This window comes from Lissotriton vulgaris, chromosome 4_1 (assembly GCF_964263255.1).
Source record: "Lissotriton vulgaris chromosome 4_1, aLisVul1.2, whole genome shotgun sequence".
Lineage (NCBI taxonomy): Eukaryota > Metazoa > Chordata > Amphibia > Caudata > Salamandridae > Lissotriton > Lissotriton vulgaris.
The window spans coordinates 1,304,163,291-1,304,185,932 of record NC_141691.1 but is presented as its reverse complement, the minus strand read 5'-3'; the positions used below and the strand labels follow the sequence as shown (position 1 = coordinate 1,304,185,932).

The 22,642-nt window shown below is 48.4% G+C and overlaps 1 protein-coding gene across 1 annotated transcript in view; it reads right to left on the bottom strand.

The window, feature by feature from the left end:
- Nucleotides 1-22,642, bottom strand: part of TMX3 (thioredoxin related transmembrane protein 3) — a 234,054-nt gene that overhangs the window by 59,748 nt on the left and 151,664 nt on the right. Inside the window, exons 12-13 of the mRNA XM_086965544.1 lie at nt 16,964-17,017; nt 15,799-15,855 (exon numbers count right to left, since the gene is read on the bottom strand). Coding sequence (XP_086821670.1) covers nt 15,799-15,855; nt 16,964-17,017 — 111 coding nt within the window. The remainder of the gene's footprint in view (nt 1-15,798; nt 15,856-16,963; nt 17,018-22,642) is intronic.

Genomic DNA, 22,642 nt, shown 5'->3' with positions numbered 1-22,642 from the left:
AACAGTGGCACAAAAGTACCGGTCAGCAACGGCATCAGTCAACATTGGTCCGGCTCCATGTCGAAGAAGAGAGGGAGGCCGGGGTCAACGCCGGCCAGGGTCACGACTGGTGTCGGAGGTGGTGGAGGCGTCATCTATGGAATCGGTGCAGGAGGAGGCGTTGTGAGGTCGATCGGCACCGCTCTGGTTCCAGGCCTGGATCCCTGGAGGCCCTGCAGCGCTGAGGCCAGAGCCGCCGGCATTAAAGGCCAGAGCCCCCAGCCGAGTCTGCAGGACCTGAAGGCGTGCCAGCAGCATCAGGCTGCCCAAAGATGGAGGGGAGGTCTTTGTAAAAAGCAGGAAACTGGGCAGAGGACACCCCGGCTACAGGGAAAGGAGGAAAACTCAGAGCAGTCCCAGTAGGTTCTGGGGGCAGAGCCAAAAGACGACGACCTTCCGCATCCAGCATCGGCCGACAGACCTGGAGAAGGCTAAGAGCGACAGTGCTTCTACGACTTCATCTTACCCGAAGACTTGGATGAGAAGTGATGGTGGTGATTCCCCGACCAGTTCCGCGACCTCATTCTTGACCGGGACCTTGAGTGGCACTGAGCTGACTGCCAGGCCTCCAGAAGCTTTCGGGACTGCTCCCACAAGACTTCAGGTTCATGGCCCGACAGTCGAAGCACCACTTCGGGTCGTGGTCGCGCTCCAGGCACCAAAGGCACACGAGGTGCGGATCCGTGACTGACATCAGCTTGTGATAAGAGTCACCACGCTTAAAGCCTGTTCGCCGATGTGACATCCCTGCGTGCACCAGGAGCCGAATGGCTCGAAAATGATGTCGACAAAAAGTCGAATAACACTAGTCAAAAAATGAGTAAGGTTAACTGCTCTCTCCGGATCTGTGCTGGCTGGCGCAGAAAAAGAAATAACTGATGTCAGCGCACATGGGTGGGGTCTAATTAGATAAAGCGACGTCATTCCGGCGGTCACTGTGCCAATGACGAACGCGAAGTCGACCGACGCCACCTACCGACGCGCAGGGGTACTGCTGAAGAAGTCTCCGGATCCAGTCTGATGCCTGGGGGTAATTCTAAATTAAGGAATTTATAACGAATAGTCTCTTTCAGATACACTGTTACCTTACTCCATGTATAACTATTTCCCATGTATTAAAACAACATGGCTCATTTATTTGGTCACTGAGGAGCTCCACCATCCAAGTGTAGGGTGTCTATATTCCTTACAGTAGCCAAAGGAAATCTATTTAAACGTTTAGCAAACTGAGCCTCCCATCCATTCAAGCTTTTCTTAAAGTAAAACAGGTATGATGACTACAAATTAACACTAACTCATCTACGCCCCTTAAAAAAGTGTTAAACCTGTGGTTAAGCAATTTCTAAAACCAAAATATGAAGATCCACTTGGTTGCAAAACATCTACCATAGGATCTTGGCGAGTTACCTTTGCCAGAGTAGAAAAAACCCTGAAATTCTGAAAACCAGCAACATTACATGGAGTCTACCTTTCAAGGAGCTTATGGAGTAATACAGTAGCAGCACTTTTGGAGAGAAAGCGGATGGAATTTACAAACTTCTGCCAGCTTTCGTGATCAACAGAGTGGAACAGATCAGAGGTGGCAAACGAACTCTAATGTTGAGGAAACTTGAATCGTGCTGCATATTAAATTTGGAAACACTGAGCCCATAGAGGCTGAATAAAGAAGAGGAATGGTTTATTTAAATATAGAAGGAAGGCAAACAATTTATATGAATATGTGTATAAAATAATAGAAAATAGGCTTAAAAGGGAATGATGGTGAACGAGAATAAACTAACCATAACTCACATCCCCGTCATGCACTGCTCACAACATCACTCATGACACGTTTAAGTACATCACTGACCCCATCGCATATATATCACTGAAAATTGTTTGACGCTAGGTCAGTGGAAGGTCCACGAACCAGAGTTGGTGTATACCTGCATTCTAAGGGTCCAAATATCTATATCTATTTAACACTGTTGGACTTGGCCCTTCTGGCAGGTTCACCCCTGGACTTCTTGCTTGTAATGGTGACCCGGTGATGGTGATTTATGGGCTCTGCGCACTTTCACTGTGTCCCAGTGGAAAGTGCGTGCGCACTCTGAGTGCATGTGATGAGATAGGCCTGCCCTCCCATAGGAATGCATGGGGAATGTATGTGTCCCTGGTAGTTCCTGATGCGTGGGGTGTACCGGTTCGAATCTGATATGTGCGAACTCGTGAGAGTGAATGCTTCGCAATGGTGTGTGTTGCATGAGTGTGTCATATGTAGAAGTGCCACTTCTAGGAGTTGGCATATTAATATAAAATATGCCTGGCAAGTGATTGGCTGGAGCTGGCTGGTGAGCCTGGCTCCAGGAAGGCTGGATGGTCTGCCCGGTGGTGAGTGGGAGATTAGCATGCTGATGGCTGGGGAGGAGTGTACATGTGGCCTGAATAAGGCTGGGTTTCCCCAGACAATGCTGGCTCCGCCCCCTGTGGTGCGACTGATGACCCTAGCCCTGCCAGTGAATAGAGAGGGTGGTTGAGGTAAACAGAGTACTCAAGAACCAGCTGCAACTGGTTTCTCCCCCACCCTGCACCTTAGACAAAGGAATGTGGTGTATAAAAAGTGGGGCTGTGTCCCCACAGAAACTGCTCTCTTCCAGGATCCTGAGGGGGCTGCTGCTGCTGTCGCTGGGCCAGAGGACCGCCACTTGGACTGTCTCCCTGCCTGGAGACCCAGTGTGCTGGCTCTGGGCCCAGCCTTGCCCCCCTGCCTGCCTACAAGGACTTTGCTGGATCCTTTCCTGATTTATAGCGCTAGGAGCGCTTGACTTTTCCCTCCTAGCGCTGAGAGCGCTTTTATTTGACTTGCAGCGCTTAGGAGCGCTGGGGTCACCCCTCTAGCACTGGGAGCGCTTGGTCTGCAGAGGCCGGTGCCCACCCGGCATTGTCCGCCCCAAGCGAGTGCCACCTCACTTATTTTTGAGTATTTTGTCCCCTGGCAGGTGCCCACCCTGCCAGGGACCTTGCCGTTAATTGTGACCTTTTACGCGAGGGAGCCCACCCCTCGGTATCTTCATTCCCCGCCTGCCTGCCTGAAACGGGCCGCCGCGCTGCCCGCGACGACCCGGAAGTGGTTGGGCGGCCAGCCAATCTCTGTGCGGCCCGACGGACGTCCCGCCCCCGCAGCCGCGACCCGGAAGTCAGGCAGGCCGGGGGCAGGACAGAGGCGACCGGAAGCGGACGGGAGGCCACCCCGCGCTCCGGTGAGGGAAGAAGCCTGCAACCGGCACCTTCCACGGGGCTCCCAGGAGGGAGGGAGAGCCCCGTGGTGACCGGCCTGTAGGAGAGAGAGCCCCCGAGGAGCGGGAGCTCTCGTGCAGAGCCGCCCGCCGCACCAAGCCAAGGAGCAGCCCCAGAGAAGAGAGCTGCAGCGTCCTGAGTCCGGTGAGTGGGACTCGGTGTCCATTTGGGAAGAGGAGGGCGTCGGGGCACGTTGTCGGTGCCCGCCCCTCCCCTACATCGCCAGGGCAGTTGTTGTGAAGTCCCAGAGGGCTTCAGGGGCTACTTGCTTCACGGGCCCAGAGAGGCTCCAACGGAAAGGGGCATTCAGTGTTTCAAGAGCCCACGAGGCTCGTGAGGGCACCATTTGCTCTTAGAGAGTCCAGAGAGGCTCTGGGGGCATTTGCATTGTTTAGAGCGCTGAAGCTCTTTGTGCCATTCCATTTACCTTGTTCTTGAGCCCAGGGAGGCTCCCACGACGGCCCCATTCTCCACAACAGCTGCCCAGCACTTTGTGGGCAGCTGCCACGTTTAGGCCCCCTGACATTTGGGACACAGGGCGTCCTAGCTCTAGAGAGGCCAGTTGGCCTAGGGACAGTCACTGGTGGTGACTAGTGTTAGTTTTGCGCTATTGTGGTTTCTGCACCTCTGAATGTGTTGAGAATACGTCATGTGCCTTGCTCTTACACCGCTGAATGTATTTTATGCATCATGTGTTATTTGCACCTCTGAATGTGTTTCCTCCTTTTACACCACTGAATGTATTGTGATGCATCATGCGTTTCCTTCCTTAGACCCCTACAGGTATAGCGATACTTAGGTGGTTTCCTTCTAGCTAGTACAGGTGGTACTAGCGAGGCCCAGGTTTCTTGTGTGATCTCCTAGGATAGTGAGGATTGCATAGGTGGTGCTCACCTGGTACCAGTAGTGACTGGTTGTGTGCTATATGTTATTTTTGTGCTACGGTTTTAATTCTATGTGCTGAAAGTGCTGATTCCTGACAGTGGTCCATGTGGCCCTGTCTTGTACATATCCCCTGTAAATTCTGCCCGTGCCTGTTGGCACATTGTAAAGTGTGTGTTTATCTTATGTGTTTTGGTGTAATACAAAGGCTATTTTTATATATAACCTTGTGTGGAGTTTCCTTTGTGGTGGGCCTTGGGTGTTGTTGCTGGGGTGCGTGCGCAAATACTTAACTCATATCGCCTCCAAGTTTAGCCTTGCTGCTCGCGCCACGTTACCTAGAGGGTGAGCAGGGGTTATCTTGGCGTGTAACTCCCTTGCCCTGACTTAGGAGTGGTGGTCTCTGACTGACTTTGGCAAAGCCCTGGCCAGCCAGGGATCCCATTTCTAACATTGGACGCAGCGGTGAGGATAAGGATTTGTGTTTGCGTTGTACCACAAGTAGCAACTCGCCGCACTACAAAACTCTGCATTTTAGATGACCACATTTTAGGGGATTATTGTTTTTGAAGTTCCATTATTTTCTTCTCCTGAAGGTATCATTGTGCAATTGTGTCAAGAACATTTATTCCCCTGCCCCGCGCCCAGAGTTTGGTACCTGTGTCACATGTGGTCAGGTTGAGGAATCAGGGGTGGTAGAAACTGCCTTACCAGTCCGAGGGGGGGTTGTGTGTGAATGAATGGTGTGTGGCACTAGGCAAGTGAGTGCGAGTTCTCTGGGAGAGGGAACTTGCTGAACCTTTGTGAAGTGTGTACTCCTGTGTTAAGCTCAGACCCCTAGGTTCCCTGTGTAATCTTTTCTCTAGAACGTCCGCCAGAATGGAGCCGGCTTTTGATTTCTGTGATCTGTTTAGATACAGTATGGGAGAGTTGGTAAGGTTCTGTGAAGAGAGAGGCATAGGGGTGGATGAGTCAGACACTCAGTCCGAACTTAGGAGCAGCCTGATCCTGTGGCAAAAGGGTCAGTGGGATCTTGAGCGCAGTGAGGAAAGGGCCCGGGCTTCACACCAGGAGGGTGGTGGGTCTGTGGGAAGCCCTGAAGAGTGAGGAGGAGGAAGAAAATGATAGCACAGGGACGCCAGCAGATAGTGAGGACCCCATAGATAGGGAGTCCCTTGCTGGGTCCAGCGTAGGAGGCAGCGCCTCATCCCTTTACCTGTCCCCAGAGGAGCTGGAAGATAGGAGGAGAGAAAGGGAGCACCAGCTGGCTTTAGAAAAGCTCAGGCTAGAGCATGCACAGGCTATGGCACAGCTGGGCGTTAGAAAGCAACAGCTAGAGACTCAGAGGGTCTTGGCGCAGGAAAGGATAGAGGAGGCTGAGAGGGCCTCCACCAGAGGCAAATTAGCTCTGGAGGGTAGACTATCCCCTGCGCGCAGTGTTGATTTTCTGGGCTCCCCAGGGAGGGTTGAGTCCAGTGGTGGCAGCTCTTTAAATCTCAGTGTAGGAAATCCCAGTCCCAGTTCCCCCAGTCTGGTACCGGTTTCCTGAGAAGAGGAGTATCGGTTGAAGTTCAGGAACCTTAGGAGACTGTCTCACCAGTCTTGGGAAGAGTTTGAGGATGAATGTAATGGGACACTGATTGGGTGCAAGTTCGCACGGAAGATGATTTTGATGTATTGCACGGAATGATTATCAAAGAGCAGTTGCTCAGTGTTTGTTGTGCGGAGTTGTGCCAACACGTGTTGGAATATGGGTCTCCTAGTTCAGAGGAGCTTGCAGAGGAAGCAGACAGCTGGGAGAGGGCCAGAGGTTCTGTAGAGACATTGGAGAGTGAGTCCAACAGTAGTGGTACAGGTATCTTCCAGCCCAGCGTGGTGGAAGAGGCTCAGTGTAGCCCAGCTAGGTCCCAGTATAGCGAGAGGGGTGGAGAGGCTGACTTCCTGGCTCAGTGGAGCAGGAGTCAGTGGGAGGCTGAGAGTCCCCAGAGGCCCGAAGCCCTATCTCAGAACCTGGGTTGTTTCTTGAGGGAACACCAGGTTGGGGACCTAGGCTGTCCTGTTAATACACTTGAGGAGGATCTCCTAGTGTCTAGGGAACCTGGAGCATCTGTAACTAGAGCTCCAGGGGTTCCAGTGTCCGGCAGTGCTACTCCAGGGGGGAGTGCACAGAAGTCCGAAGTGAGGAGTGATTGGGGGATGAGTTTCACAGTGGATGCACCAGTGGACCAGGGACTAGCCAGTTGGGCTAGATCTTCTTGGGGGGACCCGGGTGGCGCCACTTCTGTGCTGGGGATCTCTACGCACTGTCAGCTGGACAGGGGACGGGAGATCTGCGCCAGACAGACAGTCTCACAACACATGGGTCATGTGTCAGCCTCAGGGGGATGGCGTGTGAGTCCCCAGAAGTCCTGGAGTGCCAGGCAATTGTTCCGCCAAAGGTTTTAGACCGGAGGTTGGAAGGCCAGGTTCAGGATCAGCCTGACCTGAAGGGTAGGACGACTGTAACCAGTGTCCTGACCGGTTCTTCCAGAGGAACCTCTCCAGTTGGGAGAGGGCAGACCTCTGGAAGGGGGTGCAGAGGGTGTGAGAGCCCACCTCTGACCCCGGTACAACCTGAGTGGATAAGCCCTGGGTTGGAGTGGCGTTGTAAGGGTACCCCTCGCAGGAGGAGGAGGAACCGTAGAAGAAGAGGTAGGGGGAGGAGAGCCTTCCCCGAGACTCGTGGTCCGCCTGAGGTTGTAGGCCCTAGGCTGGAGAACCAGTGGCAGTCTAGTCCTGTCTTGCAGACAGGAAGAGTGGAGAATGGCTACTATGTACCAGGGGTTACTACCCCCCTACTCTGTGAATAGGCAAGGACCGGTGGCACCTGGGTGGCCCAGGGCCTGGTCCTGGCCGCGGACAGCTCGGGAGTACCAGTGGGGTAGCCCAGTTGGTCCAGACAGTGTGTTGAGAAGGAATCCCATGGGTTCACCGTGGCGTAGAACAGGAGGGTGTCCCTGCAGTTGCGGGCCCGCGTCCGTGTTCTATCGCCCCAAGCAGGGAAGTCCATCACGGTGGTGATTGTTCTCCCCTGCGTTTTGGCTGGAAGGGGGTTGTGTTGGACTTGGCCCTTCTGGCAGGTTCACCCCTAGACTTCTTGCTTGTAATTGTGACCTGGTGATGGTGATTTTTGGGCTCTACGCACTTTCACTGTGTCCCAGTGGAAAGTGCGTGCGCACTCTGAGTGCATGTGATGAGATAGGCCTGCCCTCCCATAGGAATGCATGGGGAATGTATGTGTCCCTGGTAGTTCCTGATGCGTGGGGTGTACAGGTTCGAATCTGATATGTGAACTCGTGAGAGTGAATGCTTCGCAATGGTGTGTGTTGCATGAGTGTGTCATATGTAGAAGTGCCACTTCTAGGAGTTGGAATATTAATATAAAATATGCCTGGCGTGTGATTGGCTGGAGCTGGCTGGTGAGCCTGGCTCCAGGAAGGCTGGATGGGTCTGCCCGGTGGTGAGTGGGAGATTAGCATGCTGATGGCTGGGGAGGAGTGTACCTGTGGCCTGAATGAGGCTGGGTTTCCCCAGACAATGCTGGCTCCGCCCCCTGTGGTGCGACTGATGACCCTAGCCCTGCCAGTGAATAGAGAGGGTGGTTGAGGTAAACAGAGTACTCAAGAACCAGCTGCAACTGGTTTCTCCCCCACCCTGCACCTTAGACAAAGGAATGTGGTGTATAAAAATGGGGCTGGCTGTGTCCCCACAGAAACTGTTCTCTTCCAGGATCCTGAGGGGGCTGCTGCTGCTGTCGCTGGGCCAGAGGACCGCCACTTGGACTGTCTCCCTGCCTGGAGACCCAGTGTGCTGGCTCTGGGCCCAGCCTTGCCCCCCAGCCTGCCTACAAGGACTTTGCTGGATGCTTTCATGATTTATAGCGCTAGGAGCGCTTGGCTTTTCCCTCCTAGCGCTGAGAGCGCTTTTATTTGACTAGCCCTGATCTCTTGACTGGGTGAGAGCTTTCTGCTTAATTCAGAGACTCTGTCCCTCACCACCCCTTGTTGTAAATATTTTTGTCCACCCTAAGCGTGGAAGGGTATTCTCAGATGTGAGACCCTTGCGCATTGCACCATCAGGATTCAAGCAAACCGGGCCGAAGACGGCTGTAATGCCAGAAACCGGTCCCCGGGAGCTTGTTTCCTTCCCAGTGTAAGAATTGGCTTCTGTAGTTTGGTTTGCCCTGTTCCCATCATGCACTGGGACAGGAACAGACTAATTTGCATACAGCCAGGTTCTGAAACTGGGATGGTGCAGTGAGCTAAAAAACGGTGTTAGATCTAGCCCTGATCTCTTGACTGGGTGAGAGCTTTCTGCTTAATTCAGAGACTCTGTCCCTCACCACCCCTTGTTGTAAATATTTTTGTCCACCCTAAGCGTGGAAGGGTATTCTCAGATGTGAGACCCTTGCTCATTGCACCATCAGGATTCAAGCAAACCGGGCCGAAGACGGCTGTAATGCCAGAAACCGGTCCCCGGGAGCTTGTTTCCTTCCCAGTGTAAGCATTGGCTTCTGTAGTTTGGTTTGCCCTGTTCCCATCATGCACTGGGACAGGAACAGACTAATTTGCATACAGCCAGGTTCTGAAACTGGGATGGTGCAGTGAGCTAAAAAACGGTGTTGGATCTAGCCCTGATCTCTTGACTGGGTGAGAGCTTTCTGCTTAATTCAGAGACTCTGTCCCTCACCACCCCTTGTTGTAAATATTTATTTGACTTGCAGCGCTTAGGAGCGCTGGGGTCACCCCTCTAGCGCTGGGAGCGCTTTGTCTGCCGAGGCCGGTGCCCACCCGGCATTGTCCGCCCCAAGCGAGTGCCACCTCGCTTATTTTTGAGTATTTTGTCCCCTGGCAGGTGCCCACCCTGCCAGGGACCTTGCCGTTGATTGTGAACTTTTACGCGTGGGAGCCCACCCCTCGGTATCTTCATTCCCCGCCTGCCTGCCTGAAACGGACCGCCGCGCTGCCCGCGACAACCCGGAAGTGGTTGGGCGGCCAGCCAATCTCTGTGCGGCCCGACGGACGTCCCGCCCCCGCAGCCGCGACCCGGAAGACAGGCAGGCCGGGGGCAGGACATAGAGGCGACCGGAAGCGGACGGGAGGCCACCCCGCGCTCCGGTGAGGGAAGAAGCCTGCAACCGGCACCTTCCACGGGGCTCCCAGGAGGGAGGGAGAGCCCCGTGGTGACCGGCCTGTAGGAGAGAGAGCCCCCGAGGAGCGGAGCTCTCGTGCAGAGCCGCCCGCCGCACCAAGCCAAGGAGCAGCCCCAGAGAAGAGAGCTGCAGCGTCCTGAGTCCGGTGAGGGGGGCTCGGTGTCCATTTGGGAAGAGGAGGGCGTCGGAGCACGTTGTCGGTGCCCGCCCCTCCCCTCCATCGCCAGGGCAGTTGTTGTGAAGTCCCAGAGGGCTTCAGGGGCTACTTGCTTCACGGGCCCAGAGAGGCTCCAACGGAAAGGGGCATTCGGTGTTTCAAGAGCCCACGAGGCTCGTGAGGGCACCATTTGCTCTTAGAGAGTCCAGAGAGGCTCTGGGGGCATTTGCATTGTTTAGAGCGCTGAAGCTCTTTGTGCCATTCCATTTACCTTGTTCTTGAGCCCAGGGAGGCTCCCACAACGGCCCCATTCTCCACAACAGCTGCCCAGCACTTTGTGGGCAGCTGCCACGTTTAGGAAACCTGACATTTGGGACACAGGGAGTCCTAGCCCTAGAGAGGCCAGTTGGCCTAGGGACAGTCACAGGTGGTGACTAGTGTTAGTTTTGCGCTATTGTGGTTTCTGCACCTCTGAATGTGTTGAGAATACGTCATGTGCCTTGTTCTACACCGATGACTGTTTTTATCAGGTTCATGGCCCGACAGTCGAAGCACCACTTCGGGTCGTGGTCACGCTCCAGGCATCAAAGGCACATGAGGTGCGGATCCGTGACTGACATCAGCTTGTGATAAGTCACCACGCTTAAAGCCTGTTCGCCGATGTGACATCCCTGCGTCGAAAATGATGTCGACAAAATGTCGAATAACACTAGTCAAAAAATTAGTAAGGTTACTGCTCTCTCCGGATCTGTGCTGGCTGGCGCAGAAAAAGAAATAACTGATGTCAGCGCACATGGGTGGGGTCTAATTAGATAAAGCGACGTCATTCCGGCGATCACTGTGCCAATGACGAACGCAAAGTCGACCGACGCCACCTACCGACGCGCAGGGGTACTGCTGAAGAAGTCTCCGGATCCAGTCTGATGCCTGGGGGTAATTCTAAATTAAGGAATTTATAACGAATAGTCTCTTTCAGATAGACTGTTACCTTACTCCATGTATAACTATTTCCCATGTATTAAAACATGGCTCATTTATTTGGTCACTGAGGAGCTCCACCATCCAAGTGTAGGGTGTCTATATTCCTTACAGTAGCCAAAGGAAATCTATTTAAACGTTTAGCAAATTGAGCCTCCCATCCATTCAAGCTTTTCTTAAAGTAAAACAGGTATGATGACTACAAATAACACTAACTCATCTACGCCCCTTAAAAAAGTGTTAAACCTGTGGTTAAGCAATTTCTAAAACCAAAATATGAAGATCCACTTGGTTGCAAAACATCTACCATAGGATCTTGGCGAGTTACCTTTGCCAGAGTAGAAAAAACCCTGAAATTCTGACAACCAGCAACATTACATGGAGTCTACCTTTCAAGGAGCTTATGGAGTAATACAGTAGCAGCACTTTTGGAGAGAAAGCGGATGGAATTTACAAACTTCTGCCAGCTTTCGTGATCAACAGAGTGGAACAGATCAGAGGTGGCAAACGAACTCTAATGTTGAGGAAACTTGAATCGTGCTGCATATTAAATTTGGAAACACTGAGCCCATAGAGGCTGAAAAAAGAAGAGGAATGGTTTATTTAAATATAGAAGGAAGGCAAACAATTTATATGAATATGTGTATCAAATAATAGAAAATAGGCTTAAAAGGAAATGATGGTGAACTAGAATAAACTAACCATAACTCACATCCCCGTCATGCACTGCTCACAACATCACTCATGACACGTTTAAGTACATCACTGACCCCATCGCATATATATCACTGAAAATTGTTTGAAGCTAGGTCAGTGGAAGGTCCACGAACCAGAGTTGGTGTATACCTGCGTTCTAAGGGTCCAGATATCTATATCTATTTAACACTTTCAAGGACACCCAAAAAAACAACCAATAATTTCTCAGAAACTACTGAATGGATTTACACCAAGTCAAGCAAAACACTTGTTAGTGTAAAGTTTTACATTCAAGGCATGTTTGGTGTAATTGTTCAGATGTTTTTTCTGTATGGGACAAAAAACACTGTGGGGAAAAAATTAGGAACTGCCACTTGATATACCCATGCTTGACGTATCTCCAAAGAATTAGCCATATCAAACTGAAGTAGACGAATGCTTAAATTAGTAAGTTTCATGCAGATCCATTGAATGGCACTAAAGTAATTAGGAAACCAAAAATACCTTTTGAATGGAAAATCTGACCTAAATAGAACTACACCGACCCAACTGTTGCCTCATTACCATATATGTATACATGACATGCATGAGTGCTTTTATTGAACAAAGTGCAGTGCTATAAAAACCTATATAATTCACAAGGAATTGTGAGATATGGTCAACATCTCATAGTTCTCCATGAACTAGGTATTTTATCACAATGACAGCCCTCAAATCACTCTGCAAAGCTTTATCACTGTTTTGATACAAGATTAAGTGGCAAGCTTATCTAAATTATTAGCAAAAATGAAATTGTACGGCATAACTAAAAGGGAATATGAATATAATAGAGTTACAAAAATCAGAGCCATTGGATAAATGCAAGATAATGCCAGTGAAACTCTACTGATCAGGACAACTTTGTTTCAGGAACCGAGAAGAAAATGTATGCAAAGAGTATAAACAAGGAATTGCTGAGTTTGTGTTGGGAGGAAAGTTGCCTGTATGACTTTGGAGAGCTGCGCTGCCCAGTGTGTGTCTATTCTATTGACCTTGTTTTTTTCTACTTGTTACATATATATCACATATCCAGTGTTGAAAGTGGCCCTTTTTGCAGGGTTATCCCCAAACCTTTTGCTTCTTCCTCCCTTGTTTTTCCTGACCTGGGGTTGTTGACAATAGGACTCTGGGCACTTTACCACTGCTGATCAGTGTAAAAGTGCATATGCTCTCTGTGTAAATTGTTATTTTAATTGGTTATCCATGATTGGCATATTTGTATCCCCAAGAAGTCCCTAGTAAAGTGCACTGAGTGTGCTAGGGCTGGTGAAACAAATGCTTCTAGTGGGCCTGCAGCACTGATTGTGCCACCCACATGAGTAGCCCTAAAATGGTGTCTTTAGGCCTGCCACGGCAGTGCCTGTGTGCAGTCTGTGAACTGCCATGTTAACCTGGCCAGTGTCTCCACTGACCAGGCCTACCCCTTCCCTTTCTGTACACATTGGACACCCCTATGAAAGGCCCAAGGTACCCCCCTGGGCAGGGTGCAGTGTATGTGAAAGGTAGAGCATGTACTAGTGCAGGTGACATGCTCTGGTCGTGAATTACAGCCATTTTCGTTTTTCACTATTGTAAGGCTATCTTGCCCATAGGCTATCATGGGGAATGCTGTGTACACTGGTTACCTGCATATCTTCCCATAGGGGAAAGATAGGACATAAAAGTCTGGTATCCCTGAACTCAGACTTTAATAACACATCTTTTGGGAAAGGTGGTTTTTAAATCCTGTGTTTGAAAGCAGCACTTTTAGAAAGTGGTTGCTTTCTTGTCCGACCTTTCTGTGTGCCTTTGGATGTTTGTGAATTGACTGTCTGGTTTGTGAGTGACAGGGCTGGAGGATTACAGGAGACAGAATGAGTCCGCGCAGTGGTGAATAGAGAGATCGGCATCTAGATGGGAAGGAGGAGTTGCACCTGGGATCTGAATAGGACTGTTACCTGCCCCCCACAGTGTGGACTCCACCCCCTGTGGTGCGTCTGATGTCTCTGCCCTGCACTGTGAAAGGAGAGAAGGAATCATGAAAACAGAGTGCCCCAGAACTGGTTCAGACCGGGCTCAGAGCCCTCCTGCACAAAGGGAACAAATACTTTTTGGGGTATAAGTACAGGAACCCAGACTACAGAAAATTAGATCCTGGAATCAAGAAGGAACCTCTGCCAAGGAGAAAGCTGGGAGACTGAAGAAGGAAGACTGTCCTGCTGTTGCTTTGCTCGGCTGACCTACAGTTGCTTTGCTGCCAAGGAGTGGGGAAGGACTTTGCTTTGTGCTGTGTCCCCTTGCTTGAAGGAATCTCCAAGGGCCTGAAGAAAAGCTGGCTCCCTGTTAAGAAGTCCCAGGAACAAAAGGACTTCAACCCCAGCTTCCCTGAATTCTGCTGAGAGAGTTCTGTCCTTCCTAGAGTGCTCAGGCCAGTTGTGGTGCCTCTGGAAGTTGTACCTGTGTTGGGAAGCTGGAAACCAAGGTTTTAAAGACTTTCTGCAAGTTTTCACGCATTGCTCGCTTGCGGAGCGCATCCCCGTCAGTGCAAGGAAATCCCCGTCGTTACGAAGGCCGAGATAGTCACAGCGCCTGCTGCCAGAGTCATCGCATCCTTTGTTTGCGGGATGCACCAGTCCGGTGCGGGAAGATTACCATCGCTGCGAGTATCGTCGAAGAGCCTGTCGTCATTGGGTGAGATGGTCGCACCGCTTGCTTGCGGACCGCATCACGTCGCTGTCAGTCGTCGCAGAGCCATCGCATCGAGGGACAGCGAGAGGAGAAGATAGTCGCTGAGCCGCGCATCACCGCAGCACTGGAGATCGTCGCCGCCCCAAAGATATTCGCCTCATCCCTTTTGCGAGCCGCATCAACCGAAACCTGTGCACCGGAATCCACGCAAAGTATCGCATCCCTCCCCATACAGACCGGAGTCCCCGCAACACGCCCGCTGCATCCAGCGGGGTTGTCGCATCGCCTCCCCAGGGTCTCAGGAGTGACGCATCGCTTGCTTTTCAACGCTACAGCTTTCACTTGGAACTTTTGTCACATCTAATGGTACTGTTGGCTAAAACGTGACGCAACTGTGGATTATTTTAGAGCAACCTTAAAAGCTCATTTGAAACCCTATTCTTGAACTGTGTATGTTGGATTTTTGTCGTTTTGGTCTTGTGTAGTTTAGATTAAATACCTTTATTTTTCTAAACTGTTGTGGAGTCAGTTTGTGGTGTTTTCACTGTGTTACTGTGAGTGTTGGTATAAATACTTAGCACATTGCCTTTGATAAGCCCGACTGCTCGTGCCAAGCTACCAAGGGGGTGAGCAGGGGTTATCTAAAGAGTGTATCCCCCTTACCCCGACTAGAAGCAAGGGTTCCTATTTGGACATTGGTACCTACCTCTGCCAACTAGAGACTCCCAGATCTAACATTCAGATACCAAGTGTGAAATATGCTGCATATTAACATTGAGGAGTGTGAGGATTGGCCATTTTTCACAAGTGGCAAAGCATCATGATGGTCATGAGCCCCTCCCCACCTTCAGTAATGGTAATAAATACCAAATCGTACTCAGCAGAACTGCATGTATGGTTAATGCTACACCCTTGTTTCATAGGCAGCATTTATAAACAAGCTAGATAACCAGGACCTAAGGGGTTACATACAGTGAGAGAAAATCAAAATAAATACGCCTTGTGATTATTAACACTATGTGCCCCCCAACCCCACCCCAAGTTGTTTTCTTCACTAAAGAACATAAAACAGTGAGGCATAAATCTGTTATGCTCTACTGTGGTAACACCTTGTCTGCCCATGTTCAGCCTAAGCGAAAAATACAAAGGTGACCCCTGACTCTTTGTGGAGGACTGACTACCATGAGTGCCAGGACCTTGAGCTTTGACTCATTTAAGACCCCATTGGCCAGTGTGAGCGACAACATGGTCTGGAGGTTTGTGTGTGGATTTGAATCCATCATACAAATTCAAACAGGTGCATACCATCTCGGCCAGAGAGGAAAATACTTCTTAATTATTACCCGTGACAGGGAGTATCTACGGACCATAGCCTTCACTCTTCTGGAATCACGGATGTACAGTTCAACTAAGCACATGCGAAACAGTGGTTACGGCCTTTTTGTTTGACACGGAACAATATCAATCTGCCAAATCGTGAACTCAGTTGCCCACAGAAGCATGACTTGCACGTGTGTAGTAGACTCAATGATTTTCATCCGGAACCCACCTTAACTTGTCCCCAAAGTGCTTTTCTGAAAGTGTGCCTATCCAAGTTGGATGGTAGGGCAGTGTACAACTTTGAGCCATGTCGTTTGTTCTAACATTATCGGAACTGAATAATGTGAAACATTTTCTTAGGTCACCAGTGGGACTTCATTGAAAAATTAAAGCTGGAGTACTATAGTCAGATTAGGCAAGTAAGCTCATATTGAAACCCGCTTGTACTGAGCAGCCCTACAGTTCTGACTGCTGTCATCTACGTATTCTAATATGGTCCAAGACCTTAGAACTGAGAAACCACGCCCATTAGCAAATAAATTGGTTCACTTACTCCATCAACAAACTGTTAATATATTCACTTCCATCCATATGTCCAAACTGAAAGTCTCTGTAAAACAAAGCAAACCCAGAGAAAAATTATTCATTCACCTCCACAGTACTTTGAGAAGCCTAACAAAAATTACACATTACCTTAAATAGCTGCATTTTAGCACACATTATTCTTTCTTCCACATACATAAATTTAGCAAGTACTACTCAACTCTGCACATTATCAGATTACATTTCATAGCATTTGCTTCGAACATTTTGCGATCATTATGAGAGATACAGACAGAAAAGCAGGGAGCATAAGATGTGGAGTGAGAAAGCGTGTACAAAAGTCGTATATTTTTGCAGTGAAAATTACACAAACCTTTGCCCAAGCCAAATGATACATCAGAAATCGGCCGTTTGGGAACCAAATCACTGCAAGACATTTCCTACTCAAACCGGTCTCGTTGTGAATCATTTATTTACTATTTTTGCATCATGTGAATTTCTCTGATTTTGGAAGTGTAGTTTGTTTCGGGTGGGGTCAGAAATGTTCATGCACATCTTATACATAGTGGGGTTTTTTTTTAAGGTGGGTATTGGGACATCTGGAAGGTGAGGGGTCTTAAAAGTTCTGGAGCACTTTTTTCTTCAGGCAGTTCAGACAAGGAGAAAAGATCGGATACAGGCCTTCAACCACATGTTCAGGCTGTCGTTTTGGCCAAGTCTTTCTTTGAATAGTTTCGTTTCTCGTAACATCACAGTATGCGGCTGTCATCGTTGAATTAGTCATACTAGCCGCATTCCTCAGCATAGGTGTGCTATTTACACCTGTACAATGGCTGGTTTAAGAAGATCAAGATATTTTGCATTCCTTCACACAATTGTAAGTATGCTTCACAATCTAAATGGCTCAATGGTGCAGGAAAAGCGCCTATTGGCTTTCCTGTTGTGAATTTAACACAGAATGCCTGTTCATAGTCTAATAAAATGTAAGAATCAGCTTTTGCCTACTACCATCTACTGGACAAACACAGTGTCAGATTCATTGAACCTTTCGAATGAAAATCAGCCTAAAAAGAGGATGACTTAGAGGGAGGGGGCAGGCCTGGGGAATTACAACTTGGGGGTGGGGGGGGGGGGGGGTGTGTGAAACATTAATCTCCTGGTTGTACAATACATACCTGTGAAAATGGTCCCTGTAATCTTTGGCAACTTCCTGAACAATGGACTTTAGCCTAAAAAACAAACAAACAGGCAAATATAACTTTTACTTGGGAATTACACCGAACTCAAATGTTTCACATGTGCTTCATCCTCTCTTACATAGGCCAACCAACTTGCATGGCCAAGGATTTTGAGAATACACACCATTTTGAATCACATATGGAAATATGAGATAGTGTGAGTAACACGTCACGCTGCAGCATATATTTACATGTCCTACTACTGTTGGTCCCTTGGAACTGTGCCCTAATAAAAGGCACAATAAATCAATCTGAGTGCCGAGGGGAACGGGGATAAACCGGAGATTTAAAGAACATCCATAAACATGAGATCTAAAATTAACTAGATAACTACCAATATACTAATGAGGAGATAATCACAAAACACATAATACTTCAGCACAGAAATGATAGTAAATAGCACTAATACACAGTGGGCTCCTGAGGGGGGGACCAAACCATATACCAAAATAGTGGTATAACAACCACAACTCGAGTCAAGACAGTTTCTAGAGGACGTAGAATTGCTGGGACCCCAAGGAACCACCCAAGGTGAGTAAGTAGGGACCCCACGGAGGACGGGTGCAGGGTGGGAACCCGACCGCGTGCTCCGTACAATTCTATGGGAAAGTCACGGTTGAAATTTTAGAGTTTAAGGACCCTTCCCAGTGGACTTCAAAAAAACACCATGGGAGTTGGGAGGTTGGAGAGCCATTGTGCCTGTGGATACCGTAGTACTAGAGTTACCTATCCCAGAGGAGCTGGGTGCATAGGTCTGAAGTGTCGGAAACTGCAGTCGATTTCAATGGAGGACTTCAAAGAAGAGCCACTGCTGGAAGAAAGAAAAGAGTCAGCTGAAATCCAAAGGTGAATTCTGGTTGAAGAGTACCTGAAAGCAGAAAGGACAGAGTCCGGGTCACTCAAGAGTGACCAGGGGCTCGGTAGACGAATGCCCACCAATGTCGAGTGCTTCAGGTGCGTCGAGGGGGTCCTTGACTCTGCAGCTACGGGGACCAGGAGATGTCGAGGACGACCAAGAGCAGGATAAGAGCTGTTCTACGAAGGATGTTGAGTACTGAGGGGTCGATGTCCGGCGGGAGCACCAACAAGCTTTGGCAAAGGCAACCCACGCAGAAGGTCAAGAAAGGTTACGGTTCGGACTAGAAAGGTGCAGGAAACTCATCAAACACAGGGAAGTTAGGGCAAGCCTGGAGCAATCAGGAGAGCCCACGACAAGCAAAGTTGACCCTCAAGTGGATTCACAGGCCTGATTCACAGGAGTCAGGCGAGGACCTCAAGCAATTTCACTAAACGACAGCCCGTGGAGTACTTGGTGCGAGGAGGCCGGAGTTCTTGGTAGGAAATTGTAGCAGAGGTAGGAGCTACTCGGAACCCTGTGCACTTGTTCGGGAAATGGGAACAAGCATATGCACTTGCAAATGAGCGCTGTGCACGGGGGTACGGGTATTGCAGCCCCCACGAGGCATTCTGGCCTCAAACTTTGTAAGAGGGCAGCTCAGACCTCGAGTTGTAGGAGCTCAGGAGCAGCAGTCATGATGTGGTGCCTGCAGATGCAGGGGAGTGGCTCCTTCACCCCAAGGGAGATATCTTCGGTTGTCCTTGATGCTCCACAGGTCCTGCACATAGCCTGTATGGTTCATGGGCACAGACTATGCTTTGGGCAAAAAGAGAGAGAGACAAGGCCGGGTCCAAATGAAGTCTAGAGTGTCCAGACGGTCGAAGGTCAGTGATTTCTGGTTCAGAATCTTGTCCATGTTGAATTTTGGGTCCTACAGCCAGGTAACCCCTTTTGTTCCCAAGAGAGAGGGTTGGAGAGATTCAAGGGACCCTACCAGGGTAGGGTCTGAATAGTGGGGCGTTCACTCCGAAGATGTATGTCAACACATCGCATAATAATACCACGCGTGCCATTACAGCGCAGGTATTACTAGGCAATGTCAATGACATCACATACCATTACATTGCATACTTTTACAACGAGTATGCCTTTACCACGCATGCCATTACAACCCAAAGGCATGCGTGGTTAAGCCATACTCGCAGTAAAATGTTGCAAGGTAAGTAAAATCCCTACCCCTACACCTACACAACACTACTCCCACCCCTACACTACCCCTAACCCAAAAACACTACCACACTACCCCTGCACCAGAGACTACTCCCACCCTTACACTACCCCTAACCCAAAAAACACTACCCCAGTACAACACTACCCCTACTCTAACTCACTACACAAACACTACTACACTACCCTAAAGCCTAAATAACTACACTACATAAACACTACTACCCTAAACCCTAAAACATCAACACTACCCTAAACCCTGAAACACTACACTACCCTAGAGCCGAAAGTACTACACAAACACTACTACACTACCCTAAACCCTAATACACTACACTAAACAAAAACGACACTAAAACCAAAATCACTACACTACATAAACACTACTACACTACACTAAACCCTAAAACACACTTCCCTAAACCCTAAAACACTACACTACCCTAAACCCTAAAACACTACTACACTACCCTAAAACCTAAATCGCTACACAAACACTACTACACTACCCTAACCCCTATATCACTACACTAAACAAACACTACACTAAAACCTAAATCACTACACTTCATAAACACTACTACACTACCCTAAACCCTAATACATTACACTAAACAAACACTACAACACTACACTAAAACCTAAATCACTACACTACATAAACACTACAACACTACCCTAAACCCTAATACACTACACCACACAAACACCACAACACTACACTACACTACCCTAAAATCTAAATCAATACAATACATAAACACTACTACACCACCCTAAACCCTAATACACTAAACAAACACTACCCTACCCTAAAACCTAAATCAGTACACTACATAAACACTACTACACTACCCTAAACTCTAATACACTACACTAAACAAACACGACAACACTACAACACGCACTAAAACGTTTTTAAATAAAACACACACAACACAAACATTACCACACTACTTATACAGTACCCTAAACACTACAAAGTAACCTCCACCCCATGCGCAAACCCCCTTACCTATCTCCTCTCCAGCGTCGCCATCAGATCCTGCTTCCTCCTTCCTGCTTGGTTCTCGTAGTTGTGAGGAAACAGCCTAAGTTTCCTCACAACGACTTGCATAGCCACCCCCGCCATTACATCGCATGCGTTGTAATAGCACATGCGATGTAATGGTATGCGTGATTTTACCACGTGTTGTAGCATCGCATGCATTGTAACGCATGCGATGTAAAGGCATGCGTGGTAAAACCCGCGTTGTAATGGCTGTTCCCCCACTTCGATGTCCAGTTTCGCACCAGAGTAGGAGCCAACAGCTCCCAGTACTGGTTTGAACTGGACTATGCACAGGGACACCAAATGTGTCGCACATGCAGACTTTTAGTTGCTGGCAAGCACACCCACCCAGGTCTAATACACTAAATCCTGTCTGGGAGGTGGTCACACCTCCCTGTGACAGGATGCCCTATGTTCTGCCTTCCCCTGCTCGAGCTTGGCTCAGCAGCAGGAGGGTAGAAATGTGTCTCTGGTTGGCAGCATCCATTTTGTGCTGTCCGGGACTAGAAGCCTGGTACCGGGAACACCATGGACCCCATGAAGCTCGCTTCTGAGGGGTAGGAATCATAACTTCCACACCAGTTATCGGTGTGGGGTTATGATTCCAACATGTTTGATACCAAACACAATAGGGTTTGATTCACCCACTTTAGACTTAGCCAGTACGCTGTTGCATAATGCCACTCTATATGTCTTATATGGCTGTATCAATGACAACCCGGTAGAATGGACTCCGTAGGCTGCAGGGGTGTCCAGCTCGTGCTAGGACACCCTCTCACTTAGAACCAAGCACCATGCCTTCAGGATTGGTAAGGCCTGCTATAGGGGTGACTTATAGGTTTTAAGTGCAGTTACCCTTTAGATATAGGGAACATATATCTAAAGTAAGTGGTGCACGCACCATCTTACACAGGCCTATAGTTCCATTTTGCATGGCCTCTCATAGGTGGCATAATACATGCTTCAGCCCATGGGAGGCCTCTGGGGTACCTATGCCATGGGTATCATATACTAGGGACTGACAAGGATATCCAATGTCCAACCTGGAGTGTACCGAAGTACATGTACATAAACATAACAGTTTAGGGAGAAAGCAGATTGCTTGGGTTCCTGATTATCAGGATCCCAGTCAGACTAGTCAAAACCTAGCTTAGCACCAGGCAAAAAGTGGAAGTACACATGCAGAAAGATCCTACTTTCCTATATATATATATACTTACAGGGAAACGCAAACAATAAAAACCATAAACAGGTGCTGAACATTACTCACATAATCTGCTATGATTACTACATCCAAAAAGATACCTCTTTTTAGATATGTCACGGGGGAAGGAGTAGCTGTGCATGCCGATAATCTGCTAAAAAAATCCAAGGAGCCACAGGCAACCACGCAGATCTAAAATAAACTAGTGAATTTGACCTTATTAAAGGATACAATGGTAACAAGTTAGACATCGTGATTAAAGAAACCTCATCCTTCCGACACAAAAATCAAGAGAACATATTAACAGTTGAGAAAAATTCTTGCCGTGGCTGGCAGGCAGAAAGTGGCACGGTGATCGTAATAATACAGGTTGATTTCCAGTTTGATAATATTCCATCATACCTACCAAAGGCTAGAATAAAGAAACTCAGGTGTGAGACCGTCACAATAAAAACAAAATACATGGGCTGTCCAGGACATACACTTCTACATGAGCAGTGATGGAAATGCATGCAAGAGAACAAATTAATCGGAAAGGAACAAAAGGAACAATATCTTATGTTACACGTTATAGTTTTCACTAAATACGTTCAGTGTTGCATGTTATGATTCCTGAGCCTTAAAAAAAATATATATTTATTTTCATTTAGACTAGAAATTATACATTACTATATTAAGTTATGGAAAAACCTAGTCAGATTGTTTAAAAAATAGCACTTGGGAAATTGTTATTTATTGCAGATATTCCCAAAAGTCCCAGAGATATTTAAAACAAATTAAGCAAGTCACTACTATTGGTAAACAGTGACTAAAGGTGGGACATAAAGCAAATAAAGCCAAAGAGGAAGGTAACAAAGGAACTTCAGCAAGCAACAGTCATGTGTACTTCTACTATTGAGAAACAGTTCACAGTGGAGAACAGAAACAACATGCATATTACCCAATACCCTTCCTTGGGAAAGGTTTCCTGAGAATTTGAAATCCAAGTTAATCGGTAATAAATCAGCGAAAGATTAGGCTGCAACCTGTTGCTCTACAATTAGTACTCCAACGGTGGCTCATTTCTTTGAATCCCATTAGTAACACCGAAGGAATCACACTGTGAAATACAACTAGATTCAATTTAGTGGATCAGTCTGTTGAATGTGGACGAATGGCTGGAAGATATAGATGCACAAGTGGCGGAGATAAAAAGGCATCTCCTAGATACAGCCTTAAGGTGTAGAAACTTGATTGGATATAGCAAGCCATGGGAGTGGGACAGACAATTTAGAGAACCTCCGAAGGAAAAGAATT